Here is a 13,379-nt window from a genome sequence, read left to right on the forward strand (position 1 = left end):
ATCTAATTCCCTTTCCCACCATAGATATAGCCAGACAAGTTGAACAAATGGTATGGACCTTACATAGTAAACAAGATCCTCTCTTTGGAACACATTGAACTCATAGATAAAGACAATGGGAGGACATTCAAAATGAGAAGGGAGGCATTGGAGCACTATGATCAACCTTCACCTTAGCAAGAACTAACTGTCAAACTAGTGACGTTCAAGAAGTGCTTGTTGGGAGGCAACCCAACGTTAAGTAATCTCTTTTCATCTTTTTTTTTTTGCTTTACTTCATGTTGTATATGTGTTTCATGGAATAAATTTGGTGTTCTCACACCAAATTTGGTGTTGTCACACTTCACTCGTGCAAGGTACATCCCCCATACAAACGCATTAGCCACTTATTTGTTACCTTGTTTTGTCTTTACTTTCGTTTTATTTTTAATTTTATTTGTTTTATTTGAATAAGGTTTTGCATTGCTTAATTGCTTCCACTAGATATTTATTATTATTCCTATTTTCATCACCACTGTTTTTCTTTGTTGCTTGAGGACAAACAACCATTCTAAGTTTGGTATTGGAGGTTATGCTCTACATAGCCTAAAAGGTGATGAAGAGGACGAGATAAAAATGATGAAGATGATGGCAATGATAGCTAAGGTTGTTGAATTCTATTTGCCTCCTTTCTTTTTAATTATGTGCATGTATGTTATCCTATTCTATCTTATATAATGCACTTATGATTTCTGTCTCTCAAAGTACTTATCATGACTCGTGCATCACAACCCACAATTATAATTGTGCTTGATACATAAAGCAAGCAAAGAACATGTACTAAGAAGGAAACAAAAGAAAAAAAAGGGTATTGAACATAAAGAGCATGACAATGTGAGTTTGGAAGGCCAATCTAACTAAGAATATTCAATACAAACAAGAGCCAAATTGCTCAAGGCCTTAATCTAGATGACTATTATGGGATCCTTACACTTGACAAAGCCTTGGAGAAGCAAGAATATAATGAATAATATTAAAAAAAAGAGGTTGAAAGAGAAGCCAAAGGCTCTGAGTACCATTGACAAAGGAAATTAAAAGAAAAATGAGTTTAAAGAGCCTCCTAAGTCAAGTGCTTGTGGTGCTTATGTATCAAGCAAAGCTTGAAAACAAAGTATTTAGAGTCACAACTAAACTTAAGGTGCAAAGTACCCCCCAAAAAAAGGGAAGCCAAAGGCTCTGAGCACCACTGATGAAAAATGTTAAAAGGACATTGTAAGTTTAAAGAGCTCACCAATCAAGTGCTTGTGGTATTTTTGTGTTGAGTAAAGTTTGAGAAAAAATATTTAGAGTCACGGTTAGGGTCAAGGTGTAAAGCACCCAACAAAAATAAGCTATGAAAAGAAAGTAAATAAGCTTGCTTTAAGGTGATGAATCAAAGAAGGATTCCATAATCTAATTAGGATAGAGGCTTTAAAAGATTATAACAATTTATGTTGAATTGTGCATTAGTGAAACGGCTAACCAAAACCATGTGAACTGCTATCATTCACCCTTGCATTTTAAGCCTGAAAACTTTGATGATTAAGGTATGATTCTTTACTTGCTTTAGGACAAGCAAGAGCTTAAGTTTGGTATGTGGTGTATGAGCATTTTAAGTACTTTTCTTTGTAATTCTTGGAGAAAATTGATGACTTTGTGCTTGGTTATTATGTGATTTTTAAGGTTTTTCTATTAGTACTTTGAGTGCTTTGATTTCTTTTTAATTGTCAGAGAATGATAGCAAAAGAGAAGCAAGGCACAAGCAAAGGAAAGCAACCAGAAAAGCATCCTTCAGGAGGCAGAGAACTGGTGTACAACACGCCAGAAAGGAGGGCATGCAACATGCCCACTCAAGCTAAAGCAGAGGACCTGGCATGCAACATGCCAGCATAGGGGCATGATACATTGGGCTAGGAATCTAGTGGAGAATTTCCAGTTCAAGGAGGGTGTGCAAACACGCCATATATGGGGCATGCCACACGCCCAAGGTGTGCATGCCCAATAACCTTAAAAACTTGGCATGCAACACGCCAAGGAAGAAGTGTGTCGCACGCACAGTAAAGAAGGGGATTCAAGACAATTCAAAAAGTTGGCGTGCCACATGCCAAGGCAAGTGCGTGGTACGCTGGACCAACTTTCCAGAGACTCAAATTCAAGGTAATTCAAGGCAGCAAAGAGGGTGTGCAACATGCTAAGATTGGGCATGTCACACGCCAAGAGAAACAAGCTCAGGGGCATCTAGAGGCTGGCGTGCAACACACTAGAAAATAGCTCCTAGGGAAGAGAATTTGGGCATTTAACACACCAAGGTGAAGGAGAGTGTCATTTTGACACGCCTTCGAAGGGACAATCGTGCATACGTACAAGGCTTAAATGTTTGCTAGATCATGGCGTGTATATGATGATCGTGGTGTTTCTTTAGTTTCATGAAGAGATTGTCTTGTGAGAATTTTTTGATACATATATAATGCTTTCATTATGATTTATTTAACATGTTAAATGAATTTTATTTTATTTTAACTTTTACTTCAATTTTTTTTCTTTTCATAAATAGATAGTAAAGTGAAACAACAGAGTTTGGTGACTAGATTTTAGGAGAAAAGAAAGAAATTTTGATCTTGAGTTACAAGAAAGAAAATAATGTAATCAAATGATTGCAAATATAATTTTAAATATCAAAAGAAATTTGCTTCGTTTCTATTACATAAACTTCCACTAAGGTTTATCCTTTGTCATTTCGCTTAAAAAATTAGGCCAACTTGCTAAGTTACTTTGATACTTAAAACTTACGTTAATGTGAATAATGTGATGATTGAACACGTATAGAGTGTTAGACTGAAAGGAAGGCCACCACATTAGAGACAAAGAAGATAATGCAAACAAGAGTGAAAATCAAGAATGACAAAATCTGAGTTTAGAGAAGTGAGCAACGGAAAGAACTGTACAAAATTCTTCTTGTTGGTGAATCTAATCTACAAAAATTTTTTTCGATTACATTATCTCCTAAGGATCTTTGATATTATGAGTGATATTATATGATTTGAATTGGATTGTCAACAAAAATTATTAAAAACACATTAACAAAAATATGAAACAAGAATAAGAGAAAATTTAAGCGAGATATATAGGTCAACTCATTTATTTTATAGACCAATTGGATTAATCATGTAAACTAATTCATTTTTAAAATTTTTTTATAAAGTCAAAAGTTCACTCATTTAAGATCTTTAAACGAGTCAGGCCAACAAATTTAGTCCATTTTAATAGTCTTAATTAAAATATCGTAATATCATCATCAAATTAGGTGAATAAATTCAGTTTTAATGTTTTGAAAAACAAAAATAGATATAAATATAAATTTGGTTTTTATTGAAAATTTTTTACAAAATGTGTAGAAGAAAGAAAGAAATTTTTATTTTTAAGATTTTTTTATAGAAGAACAATTTATTGAAATGGTTTTAACTACGGCTGAAATAAAAAAGTGATTTAAATTTTAAGTGAAATTTAGTTCCTTTTTTTATGAAGAAAAAATGTTATTTTATAACACATTTAACTATTTTTTATTTTGTACTTAATATATATATTTAGACCAATGTTGATAGTCTTTAGTACAATAGAACGTATATTATTAACATAGAACAAACTTAGATTTTAAAATCATATGCATGTGTTCACGGAATTTTAATATAACAAAAAGTTAAAAATATTATAAAAAAACAAAATTTTTATAGTAAAAATAAATTATTTAATCCGGTGCATTTGATGCAAATGCTAGTTTACTTATACGAAATGTTTTTCAAAAAAAAAAAAATTGAGAGAACTCAGGCTAACTCGGATTTTTTTTTTTCCCAGTAACGAGCTCATGTGTAAAAATGGAACCCTAAACCATTGTCTGCAAAAAACTTCGTCTTGCAATTTGTAGTGTTTCCATCACATCGGAAAATCTCTCCGGTGCGGTTGTAGCGTTTTGCTCTCCATCACCTCCGAGTGAAAAAATGTTGAAGTTCCTATCAAAAGTGAAGATCGAGTACAATGCGCTGGACCCGCGAATAGCATCGTGTATGGAGTTTATGGCACAGTGCAACTCACGCAAGGCGAGGGAATCAAACCCTGCGTGCCAGGTGGAGGTGAAGCGCCGAACCGACGAACACCCGCCGCAGATCACGGTGACCTTCGTCAACGGCGTCGAGCAAGCCTTCGATGCGACCTCAACCCCTGCACAGAGCATAAGGACCATGATTCTTGAAAAAGGCCAAACCCTAGAGACCGAGCAGATGTTCCGAGAAGCTGGTGAGTCATGGCCCGTCATCATTCCCAAAGAAGAGCTATCTCATCCCGCACCTGGCGTCAAGGTTTGTTTTTTCTCGCTTTATCGATTTTGTTTACTTGCGATTATGTTTGGTGCGGTTCCTTTCAATGTTAATTCTCTGCTTATTATTTCATTGCGGATCTTTTTCTGTTACTTTCTGGATGGTAATTGGTGCTGCATTATCGGCTTTACTTTAGGAATTTAGAATTGTATGGAAACGAAAAACTGCTCTTACATTTATCTGGGACAGTAATTTTGATTTTCAAACTTAAACATCCCTGGATTGCATTTTTCAATCTCAAATATGAGTAGTGGATGTCTTGTTTAATCTCTTTGTCGCATGAGTATAGCTTTTCTCATAGGAGCAATGATGAGTTTGGTGGTTTTTCTGTTCTTCATGCCTGATATCCTACTTTAATTTGATCTTGCCTGTAATAAATTTTAATGCAAAATTGCACATTTTTATTAGGGTGTTTGAAAGGTATTTTTTGCTTGTATTGTTATATAGAATAAGGAAGATACATTACAATTCTGAGATAAATTGAAGTTCCTAAGTATGCGCTATGGATTCATTGATTTTACTACCAAGGTACATGTCATATGTTGCTAGAAACAGCAAAGAAGAAACCATCCGTATTGATTAACTGTATGTTCCAGAATTTTGCTATAAGATGGACATAATTTCTTACCCTGATATATAAATAATGCTATATAATAATCCATATTAGTTGTCTCTATGCTATCTTTATGTGGTTACTCATTGATGCACTAGTAATACATATGCTTTTGCAAAATGCAACTAATTTCTCTGCATGGTCTTACAATTTATGTTTCTCAATATCATTGCGTCCATTTGAGTATATGATCTATACCTATTCCATTAATTTTCTTTTTCTTTCATGTGCCCTTCTTTTCAGCCCAGGAAAGCAGAGGAGAAGAAGCAATAGTCATGTATTGTTGAACCTACCAACAGCCAGAAAATGTTCCAATTTTCTCACACATTCTCTCATTTCTTTTTGGCGGGGAGATCACATGACATGAGATCACGGCTGTTCTGTGCTTTGCTGTATTTTAGAGTTGAATTATTGATATTGATTAAACAAATATGCATGTGACTCGTGTAATAATTATTGTTTCTGAATGCAAAATTTTGAAACTGCAGTAATTTCATCCTAGAATTTGTTTTGCTCACTGTAAGCTCTTAAGCTTAGTTATATTTTAGGACAAAAAGCTGTCAAATGATACTAGATTATTATCCAAATGCAAACTATGCAAGAGATGGTCTTTGTTGACCTTTGAAATTGGAATTAGAGTAACTATTGTAATTCAGAGGGGGATTCCAGTAATTATAGCATGGCTTGCATCCCTTGGTGTGGTTTCTTCCTGGTCTGGCTAATAAAATTTTAAAATTTTTATTGTAGTGGATCTGTGGAGTGAAAGAATGTTTTTTAAAGTCTCTAGCACTTGTAACGCCTAATAGATAGAAGAGTAATCTCAGTAACAAAACTATATGCAGTTCTTTTTAAGATAGTCATGCAAGATTGCAAATTACTGTTGTATTATTGGGCACTTGTGCCCTCCGTCCAACACTTGGATTTGAAGATTAATGTAATTAATCACTTTCAACCAATAAATAAATAAAAGTAAAAACTCAAGTGGACTTCAGGTGAAGTTGATATCTGAGAACACGGTTTTAAAATAAATCTTTATACGAAATATTAAATAGAAAATTCGGCGATTTTTTAATGTAGATGGTGGTGCTAGTGTGGCAGAGAAGTGGAGTTTGAAATGTCTTTGCGGAAGTTATAATCCGCCGGTATGTGCTGGAAAAAGCGGAGATTAGCTACCAAAATCCAAGGAGGGTTGTGGCAATCGCTAAACGGAAGAAGATTACGAAATTTGTCGGTTTTTAATACGAATAGGCGGTTTTATCCCCAACTATCATATCAAAATAATATGTAATGGAAAACGAAAATAGACAGTAAGACACATATTCCGCTGCGGTGTAGTAAGTGCAGAGAGAGAGAAGCAGTGACCATTTGTTTGAACTTGAAGCGAATAATGAAAAGCTCACATGTTGATAAGTAAGTAACAAGCGCAACCGACAAGAGTGTTGCAGTGAGAGTGTGAGAAGAGTTCCTTCATTCACGAGATATCCAAGTCTATCCATCACTGAGTTTGGAACACTCAAAACTCTCACTGAGATGGGTTCTGTTTCTCTGAAGATAGGAGATGGAACTGCGAGATTCCAGAGTGCCACTGTGTGTTCTTCAGCTGTCAACATCCTCATGATATTCTCCGTTATCACCACCAACCTCTTCGCCCTCTACGCTTTCACCGCTTCCAACAAACACCACCAAAGCCAGCACCTTCTCCTCCAGCATGCTCACAAGAACTTCTCCCTCATCTCCGAGCAGGTCCAGCTCATACTCAACGAGATCGATTCCTCTCAGAAGAAGCTTGCCCAGATGGAGAAACAGCTTCTCGGTTACGATACCATCGATCTTTCAAGGCCCAACATTGCACCCGAGCTCAAACTCTTTCTCCAGCAACACCAGCTCCCTCTCGGCAAAGATTCCAAGACTGGAATCACTGAGATGGTGCCATCTGTTGGCCATTCCTGCGAGAAATCCTCCGACTTGTTGTCTCAGTACATGACTTACAAGGTTCATGGAAGCTGCCAAGATGATTGGATTTTGGCGCAGAAGCTTATCTTGCGTGCCTGTGAGCCTTTGCCTCGAAGAAGGTGTTTTGCTAAGGTCGTTTCCAAGGTCGGCCTTTATCCTTTTCCTGATTCACTTTGGAAACCTGTTGCTAATAAAACTGTTAACTGGAGTGGTCTTAGTTGTAAGAATTTCCAGTGTTTGAATGGGAAGAAGTTGAATAGAGAGTGTATTGGCTGTTTTGATTTGCTTAATGGTTATGAGAGTCAGAGGTTTGTTAAGGCTAGGGGTAAGAATGACTTTCTCATTGATGATGTGTTGGAACTGGGAAGTGGTGGAATCAGAGTTGGGCTTGATCTTGGAGGTGGCTCTGGCTCCTTTGCTGCTAGAATGGCCGAAAGGAATGTAACTGTGATTACAAGTACTCTGAATGTTGATGCCCCTTTCAGCGAATTCATTGCGGCAAGGGGATTATTCCCTCTTTACTTGAGCTTAGATCATAGGTTCCCGTTCTATGATAATGTGTTTGACTTGGTCCATGCTGCAAGCTCCTTGGATGTTGGTGGGAAACCAGAGAAGTTAGAGTTTTTGATGTTCGACATTGATCGCATTTTGCGCCCAGATGGCTTGTTTTGGCTGGACAACTTCTATTGCACAAGCGATGAGAAGAAGAGAGAACTGACTCGGTTGATCGAAAAGTTTGGATATAAAAAGTTGAAATGGGTTGTGGGAGAGAAAATTGATAGTCTTGGATCAGGCAAGTCTGAAGTTGTCTTATCTGCTGTTCTTCAGAAGCCAGTAAGGGTGTAAAGCGTAGGGACTAATGCAACACCAGAAGGAAAGAGGTAAGAACACACTTGCTTCTGAATATGAGGTGCTTCTAACATCATCAAATCCTCTATCTGAAGTGGAGTGCATGAATCATGAATGGCTCTTTTAGGTTATCTTTTATATGTATTCTGGTATTAGCTATTTTGTAGTTGACTAGTTGGTAAATTTTTAGAAACTGATAAATGAATTGTATTTTTGGAACAAGGTTAACTTATGTCTTTAGATATTGTAGTTATAATCTTCCATTCTTGATTGCCATGAACTCTTTCATTAACAGAATAAACATTCCTCTTAGCAGAATTAACTATCATGTAGTGTAGTCTACAAACACTCCTATTATAATTCCACATACTGTAATATGAGCTTTAGACAAGCAGTAACGATTATCTAATGTACTAAAAAAGTGATAATTTATTCACACTTCCATATCATCTTCTGCTTGATCTTATTCCTACAGAAGTAAATCAAGTTTCTTTGAAGTCAAATATCTAGTATATCACTTGTCTTCGTGTGGAAGATAAATTGAAATTATGTAAAAGTGATGAACATATGAAATGCTAAGACTTGCATTTGGTGAGCATTTTTTCAAATATTTTAGAAATATTGCATCTGATATATATGTTCTTTTCTCGTTAATCTGCTGGTCTATGATGAAGTTCATATCATATCCTTAAACGCTTTATAATGTACACAACCTTGAATCTGAAGCATGACCCATGAAAGGCAGCATGTTATTGCATTTTCTGAATTTAGTCCCTTCAAACTAGTCACACAGTGCCCAAACAAGACAAGGAAAAACAAAAAGCAAGCATAATGAAACAAATTAATAAGGTAATGCCTGAAGGTAGATATGTGCTATATTCTACGAGTGTGAGAAAAAGATCATAGTTAAAAGACTACAGTTACAAGTACATCTTCAAAAATGTCTTTATACTCTTAGTGCATGTGACCATTGATCCGTTGCAATGCACCACTATTTAGAAGCTGCATTCCCTCTTTGCTCATCTTCTTAAGCTCTGTAGGTGACAAAATTCTGATGCAGCGGACGCAGTTCACAAATTCCCTGCAGACAGCATTTTTATGAAGAATATGTCAGTGCATCATAAGATAATAAATTAAGCATGGAGTTTTAACACATTACTGGAACAGAAGTGAGAAACTTACCCCCAAGGATCATCCCCAACAAGTAGAACATCATTCTCGTAATCAACATATACTAACTTCCATTCTGAATCTCTGTCTCTGGTGTCGTCATTAAGCAGACCCTCGAGTCCGAACATGGATTCAATTGCATGTATCAGTTCCTCATAGTTCTTGAAAGCAGTGACATCAATTGATCTTCCTACAGAACCAGCCCTTTGTACCTGTCAGTCCAGAAAACCCAAACCATGGTATTTAAAGTAGTTAAACCAATGAAAGGAAAAATGCTAGTTGAACTCTACTTTGGAAATAATAATTTTCATACCAGTGTTGCAACAAAAAGATCCTAATGAACATAGCTTTATGTGAATCTTAAGATATTAATGAAAATCTGGACAGTGTTTTTCTGCTGTGTACCTTAGTATAGGTACGCCTGGGTGGAGCTTTCGAAGCTACTCGCGGCCTTGAATTATTTTGCAGAAAGCTGCATTCATTAAAATCAGCATGGCTTGAAGATGCACCACCTGCGTCGATGGCGAGGTCTTGCACAAAAAACACATGGGACTCAGCTAGACTTGCTGATGTTATCTGTGACTGGACATCCTGGCTCATACTGAAGTTGCTCACGATGCAATCTGATAGTTTCTGAAAATCCTTGTCCTGAAGTGTGCAAAATTCATCCAAAATGGCACTTGAATTCGAAGGCTCAACCATGGTGGCACTTGCACTGCTAACATCAACACTGGTGTTACCCCAAATTTCACCAGGATTGTTGCTCTTAGCTGAGAGATTCCTCAAAACTGCTTCAGATCTTAATATACGATGTTCTTGCAATCCTTGTTGGCAAGAAGAATGCACCATCCATTCATCTGTATCTTGCTGAGGAATTAGGCCATTCACAGTGGCAGAATCAGATTGGGGAATACCAACCACTGATGAACTCCAATTTTGACTTTGAGGGTTAACAGGATCACTTAACACCTCAGATTCTAATTTAGAAATGTCAGGAGACAAATGATTATCAATTTCAAAAGAATGTTGATCTAGTTCAGTTAGAAAATGTTGATCATTCTGTGGTATTATGCTAACTGAACCTGAACCTGAACCTGCAAGATGACCTTTTCTGTTAACCTTAGGCAGCGTTGCGTTCATCTGTTGTAAGAGAGCTCTCTTAGCAACAGATTCTTCTTGCTGAGGAATCCATAAACGGGATCTAGTGTTGTTTCCAAGTTGAGGTTTCAAATGAATATTCATTTCAACAGTTCCATTATCATAATGTGGCATGCAGGGACTTGTTAGGAAAGTGTTCTCTACAGGTATCAACATAACAAATAGTCATTGAATAAGAAAGCATAACATATCCGCAGCCAGAGGCAAAGCAGGGAGAGAAAACTAACCCAACAATGTAGCTTCTAATGGCCTCTTAAGATTTTGAGAAGTCTGAGTGTCCCATGAACTATATCCAAGCTCATTCCACTCCACCTGCAGTGTGCCGAGTGAGTTAAGCCTATATGATAAATGCATGGAAAGCAGCCTAATAGACACAGTAATTGGTTCACCTGAGGTTGAGGCCGAGGCAACGATGCAAGGGGCGTGCCTGATTGTTCCTTCATTTCTTTCCGTCTCACCACCAACTATCTATACACTTTGACTCTCGTTCCATTACCATCATCATCATTCATCAGTTTATTTATATATGGCATTGGCAGGTAGCTACCCTACTCATGTATCCATGTTATTAATTTTGTTTGCACAGATGGATAACAAAGAAGCTGAGAGGCAGGAGACAAAACAAAACCTGAGTCTGAGAATGGTAATGGGATGAGGCTCAAGCAAGAAACCTTAGCTTATTGGTTTGATTTGTGTCTGCTATACACTTAAATGTGTTTCATCTTTGATGAAAAGAAATTAAATCTTCAATTCCTTTTTGATGAAACCACCCTCTTCTTGTTCTTCTTGTTCCCCCCACAAGCACTTTTGTGCATGGTGCCTTAATTAAATAATAAATAGGCTACGGAGTTGGAGTAGAACAGCACGTAAGCTAGTACACTCTAAACCTCTGACCTCATGGACAAAAACATTACATCTTCTGCCCAGAAATTATTATGTTCCAATTTAAACCAACAAATTACATTAAAGGATGTTTGCTCAATAATAAGGGAGGTAGATATACAAATTTATTATTCTTTGATTCTGTTGTCTATTTCTCTTTCTTGTTTTTCGTTTTTGTGATTCGTGGCCTGGATAAGCCCACAAGTGGGTACAGAATGCAGAGTTGACTCTTGATTAGCCTTCGGGCCGAGACATCTATCAATAACAGTAGTCAGTAGATACATCTTCTTGTATTTGTAAAAGTGATTTAATGTTATCTTAACGTCAATTACACATCATGAACTTTAGTTGGAGTCTTAAAAATCTATTCTTGAAGTTAGAATACAAATATTTGAGATAGAACTGATGATCCAATCCGAATAATAGGTTATCAAAAGTTGAAATTAATTCTTGCAACATTTACATAATTCACTTTTTTAGGGACATAATTGAAATAAACACAAATAGTTTGTACAATATTGAAATCGAACACATTGTGAGACCTAATTGAGAATGAATACATCTAAATGAGAATAATTGAAAAATACAATCTAATGTGTTAGTATAATTACCAACAGAATAACGTTGAATCACTTTTATAAACATTAGGATACAAATAGAATGAAAACAAATAGAACTTATTTCAAACATTAGGAATAAAAACATACTTTACTCTATCCTATCATATCATTTCATATCATATCATGTGTATTTGACAATGTGTTTATTAAGTTAGAGAGAAGACGAAGGTTGTAGATTTGTTAGAACATTTTTCAATAATGTTAATTATGCATCCATGATGAGCATGTGAGTTCTTGTTTTATATTTTGATACAGTCCGCGCTCTGCCCTATGCTCTCTCCTCAATCTTTTCCTTCTCCAGTTCTCCTATTCCTTCTAGTGCCCTTTCCTGCTATATTCAATTATCAATTAATGTTAATGGTGGCGCCATGAATATCTCTCCTAACCGTGCTGCTGAACAAATGTTCCTCCAAAATGAACCCAATCTCCGTCAACGATGACAAATTAATGTGCAATGTATACTTAATAATAGTACTTGATTTTATCATTGAAGAGAGAAAGAAAATACAATTAGAAAATTGGACTGACTTGGACTGCTAGCAATAATGATTAATTAACGAACATTATCAATCCAAGAACCATGTTCATACCTTAACAAAACCTAGTTAAAGAAGTTCACAATAACGAATGTCAAATGTGAGGATTTCAACCTAATAATGCATGCATTCCTCCTCTCTCCAATGTCAAATGTATTATCGGTTGATAAATTACGACAATTTCTTATAGCTCTTAAGGAAGGAAGTGCTTATGGTCACTCTTAAATCATAGCTAGGATCAGTGTAAATTGGTTTTTAAAAAAAAAAAATTTTGTATTTTTAAAATTTTTTTAATAAACAAAAATTGTTTTATATTTAAATAAATTAAAAAATGATAAATATTAAAAATATCTTTTGTTTTTATTTTTAAAAACAAGATATTATTGGATTTAAAAAAACAAATAATTCGCTTTTCTAATAAAAATATATTTTTTAAAAGATATAACTAAATCTATTTAAAATTTAATAAAAATACTTTATTTTTTATAAAAAGATATTTCTTTTACTCAAATAAATCAATCCAAACAAACACTTATTTTAATAGAGTTAAGTGATTTTTATGATATCGTGCATGGTGATCTTCAAAGTTGCAAAAGTGACATGCATGCACAACAAGTAGTTTAGGAGCAAAAATTGATTAAATTAAGCAACATCATATCCACAAATTAGTTCGGGATGCATTGAATATATGGACACTCATATATATATAAAGCACAAATTTTATCATTTGAGTTTGTAAATTTTCATTAAATTCTGAATTTAAATTTTAAATGTTACTTCAATAAACAGTAAAATTTTTAATTCTGACAATAAAAATAGAATCAAAATTTTAAGATGAGAAGAACTAAAATAAATCAACATACATTAATAATCTATTGATATGAAAAATTTATTGTCGATTAGAAGAAAAGAATAGAACGCGCTAAGAAAAAGAAAAGAGAAGAGTGAAGTACACTAAAAAAAAGAAAAAAGAAGAGTGAAGCGTACTGAAAAGAGAAGAGAAAATCGTGATGAGAAAAGGAGATGAACAACACTAAGAAGAGAATGAATAGTGTTGTGAGGAGAAGAGAAGAAACTGAGAAGTGACACAAAAAATTTTAGGTTAGTCACGGAGAAAAAAACTCCCTTATTTTCACCTAAAAATTTTTAGTTATTTTCTACAACATCGTGTATGTACATAATATTTTATCATAGTTAATTTTTCATATAT

At 35.2% G+C, this 13,379-nt stretch overlaps 3 protein-coding genes across 3 annotated transcripts; 2 read left to right on the forward strand and 1 right to left on the reverse strand.

Moving 5' to 3' along the window:
- Nucleotides 1-3,820: 3,820 nt before the first annotated feature.
- On the forward strand, nucleotides 3,821-5,518 carry LOC107460157 (uncharacterized). The gene is made up of 2 exons (XM_016078485.3): nucleotides 3,821-4,370; nucleotides 5,245-5,518. The coding sequence occupies exons 1-2, from the start codon at nucleotides 4,014-4,016 to the stop codon at nucleotides 5,272-5,274; spliced, it is 387 nt and encodes a 128-aa protein (XP_015933971.1). The 5' UTR covers nucleotides 3,821-4,013; the 3' UTR covers nucleotides 5,275-5,518.
- A 599-nt stretch (nucleotides 5,519-6,117) lies between these two features.
- On the forward strand, nucleotides 6,118-9,000 carry LOC107460156 (probable methyltransferase At1g29790). The gene is made up of 2 exons (XM_016078483.3): nucleotides 6,118-7,835; nucleotides 8,844-9,000. Exon 1 carries the CDS (start codon nucleotides 6,532-6,534, stop codon nucleotides 7,798-7,800), a length of 1,269 nt encoding a protein of 422 aa, XP_015933969.1. The 5' UTR covers nucleotides 6,118-6,531; the 3' UTR covers nucleotides 7,801-7,835; nucleotides 8,844-9,000.
- LOC107460158 (auxin response factor 12-like) lies at nucleotides 8,496-10,574 on the reverse strand. The gene is made up of 5 exons (XM_016078486.3): nucleotides 10,521-10,574; nucleotides 10,359-10,443; nucleotides 9,379-10,271; nucleotides 8,986-9,185; nucleotides 8,496-8,884 (listed from the first exon to the last, which is right to left on the reverse strand). The coding sequence occupies exons 1-5, from the start codon at nucleotides 10,572-10,574 to the stop codon at nucleotides 8,758-8,760; spliced, it is 1,359 nt and encodes a 452-aa protein (XP_015933972.2). The 3' UTR covers nucleotides 8,496-8,757.
- Nucleotides 10,575-13,379: the final 2,805 nt, after the last annotated feature.

The sequence above is a fragment of the Arachis duranensis genome, chromosome 8 (assembly GCF_000817695.3).
Source record: "Arachis duranensis cultivar V14167 chromosome 8, aradu.V14167.gnm2.J7QH, whole genome shotgun sequence".
Taxonomy (NCBI): Eukaryota; Viridiplantae; Streptophyta; class Magnoliopsida; order Fabales; family Fabaceae; genus Arachis; species Arachis duranensis.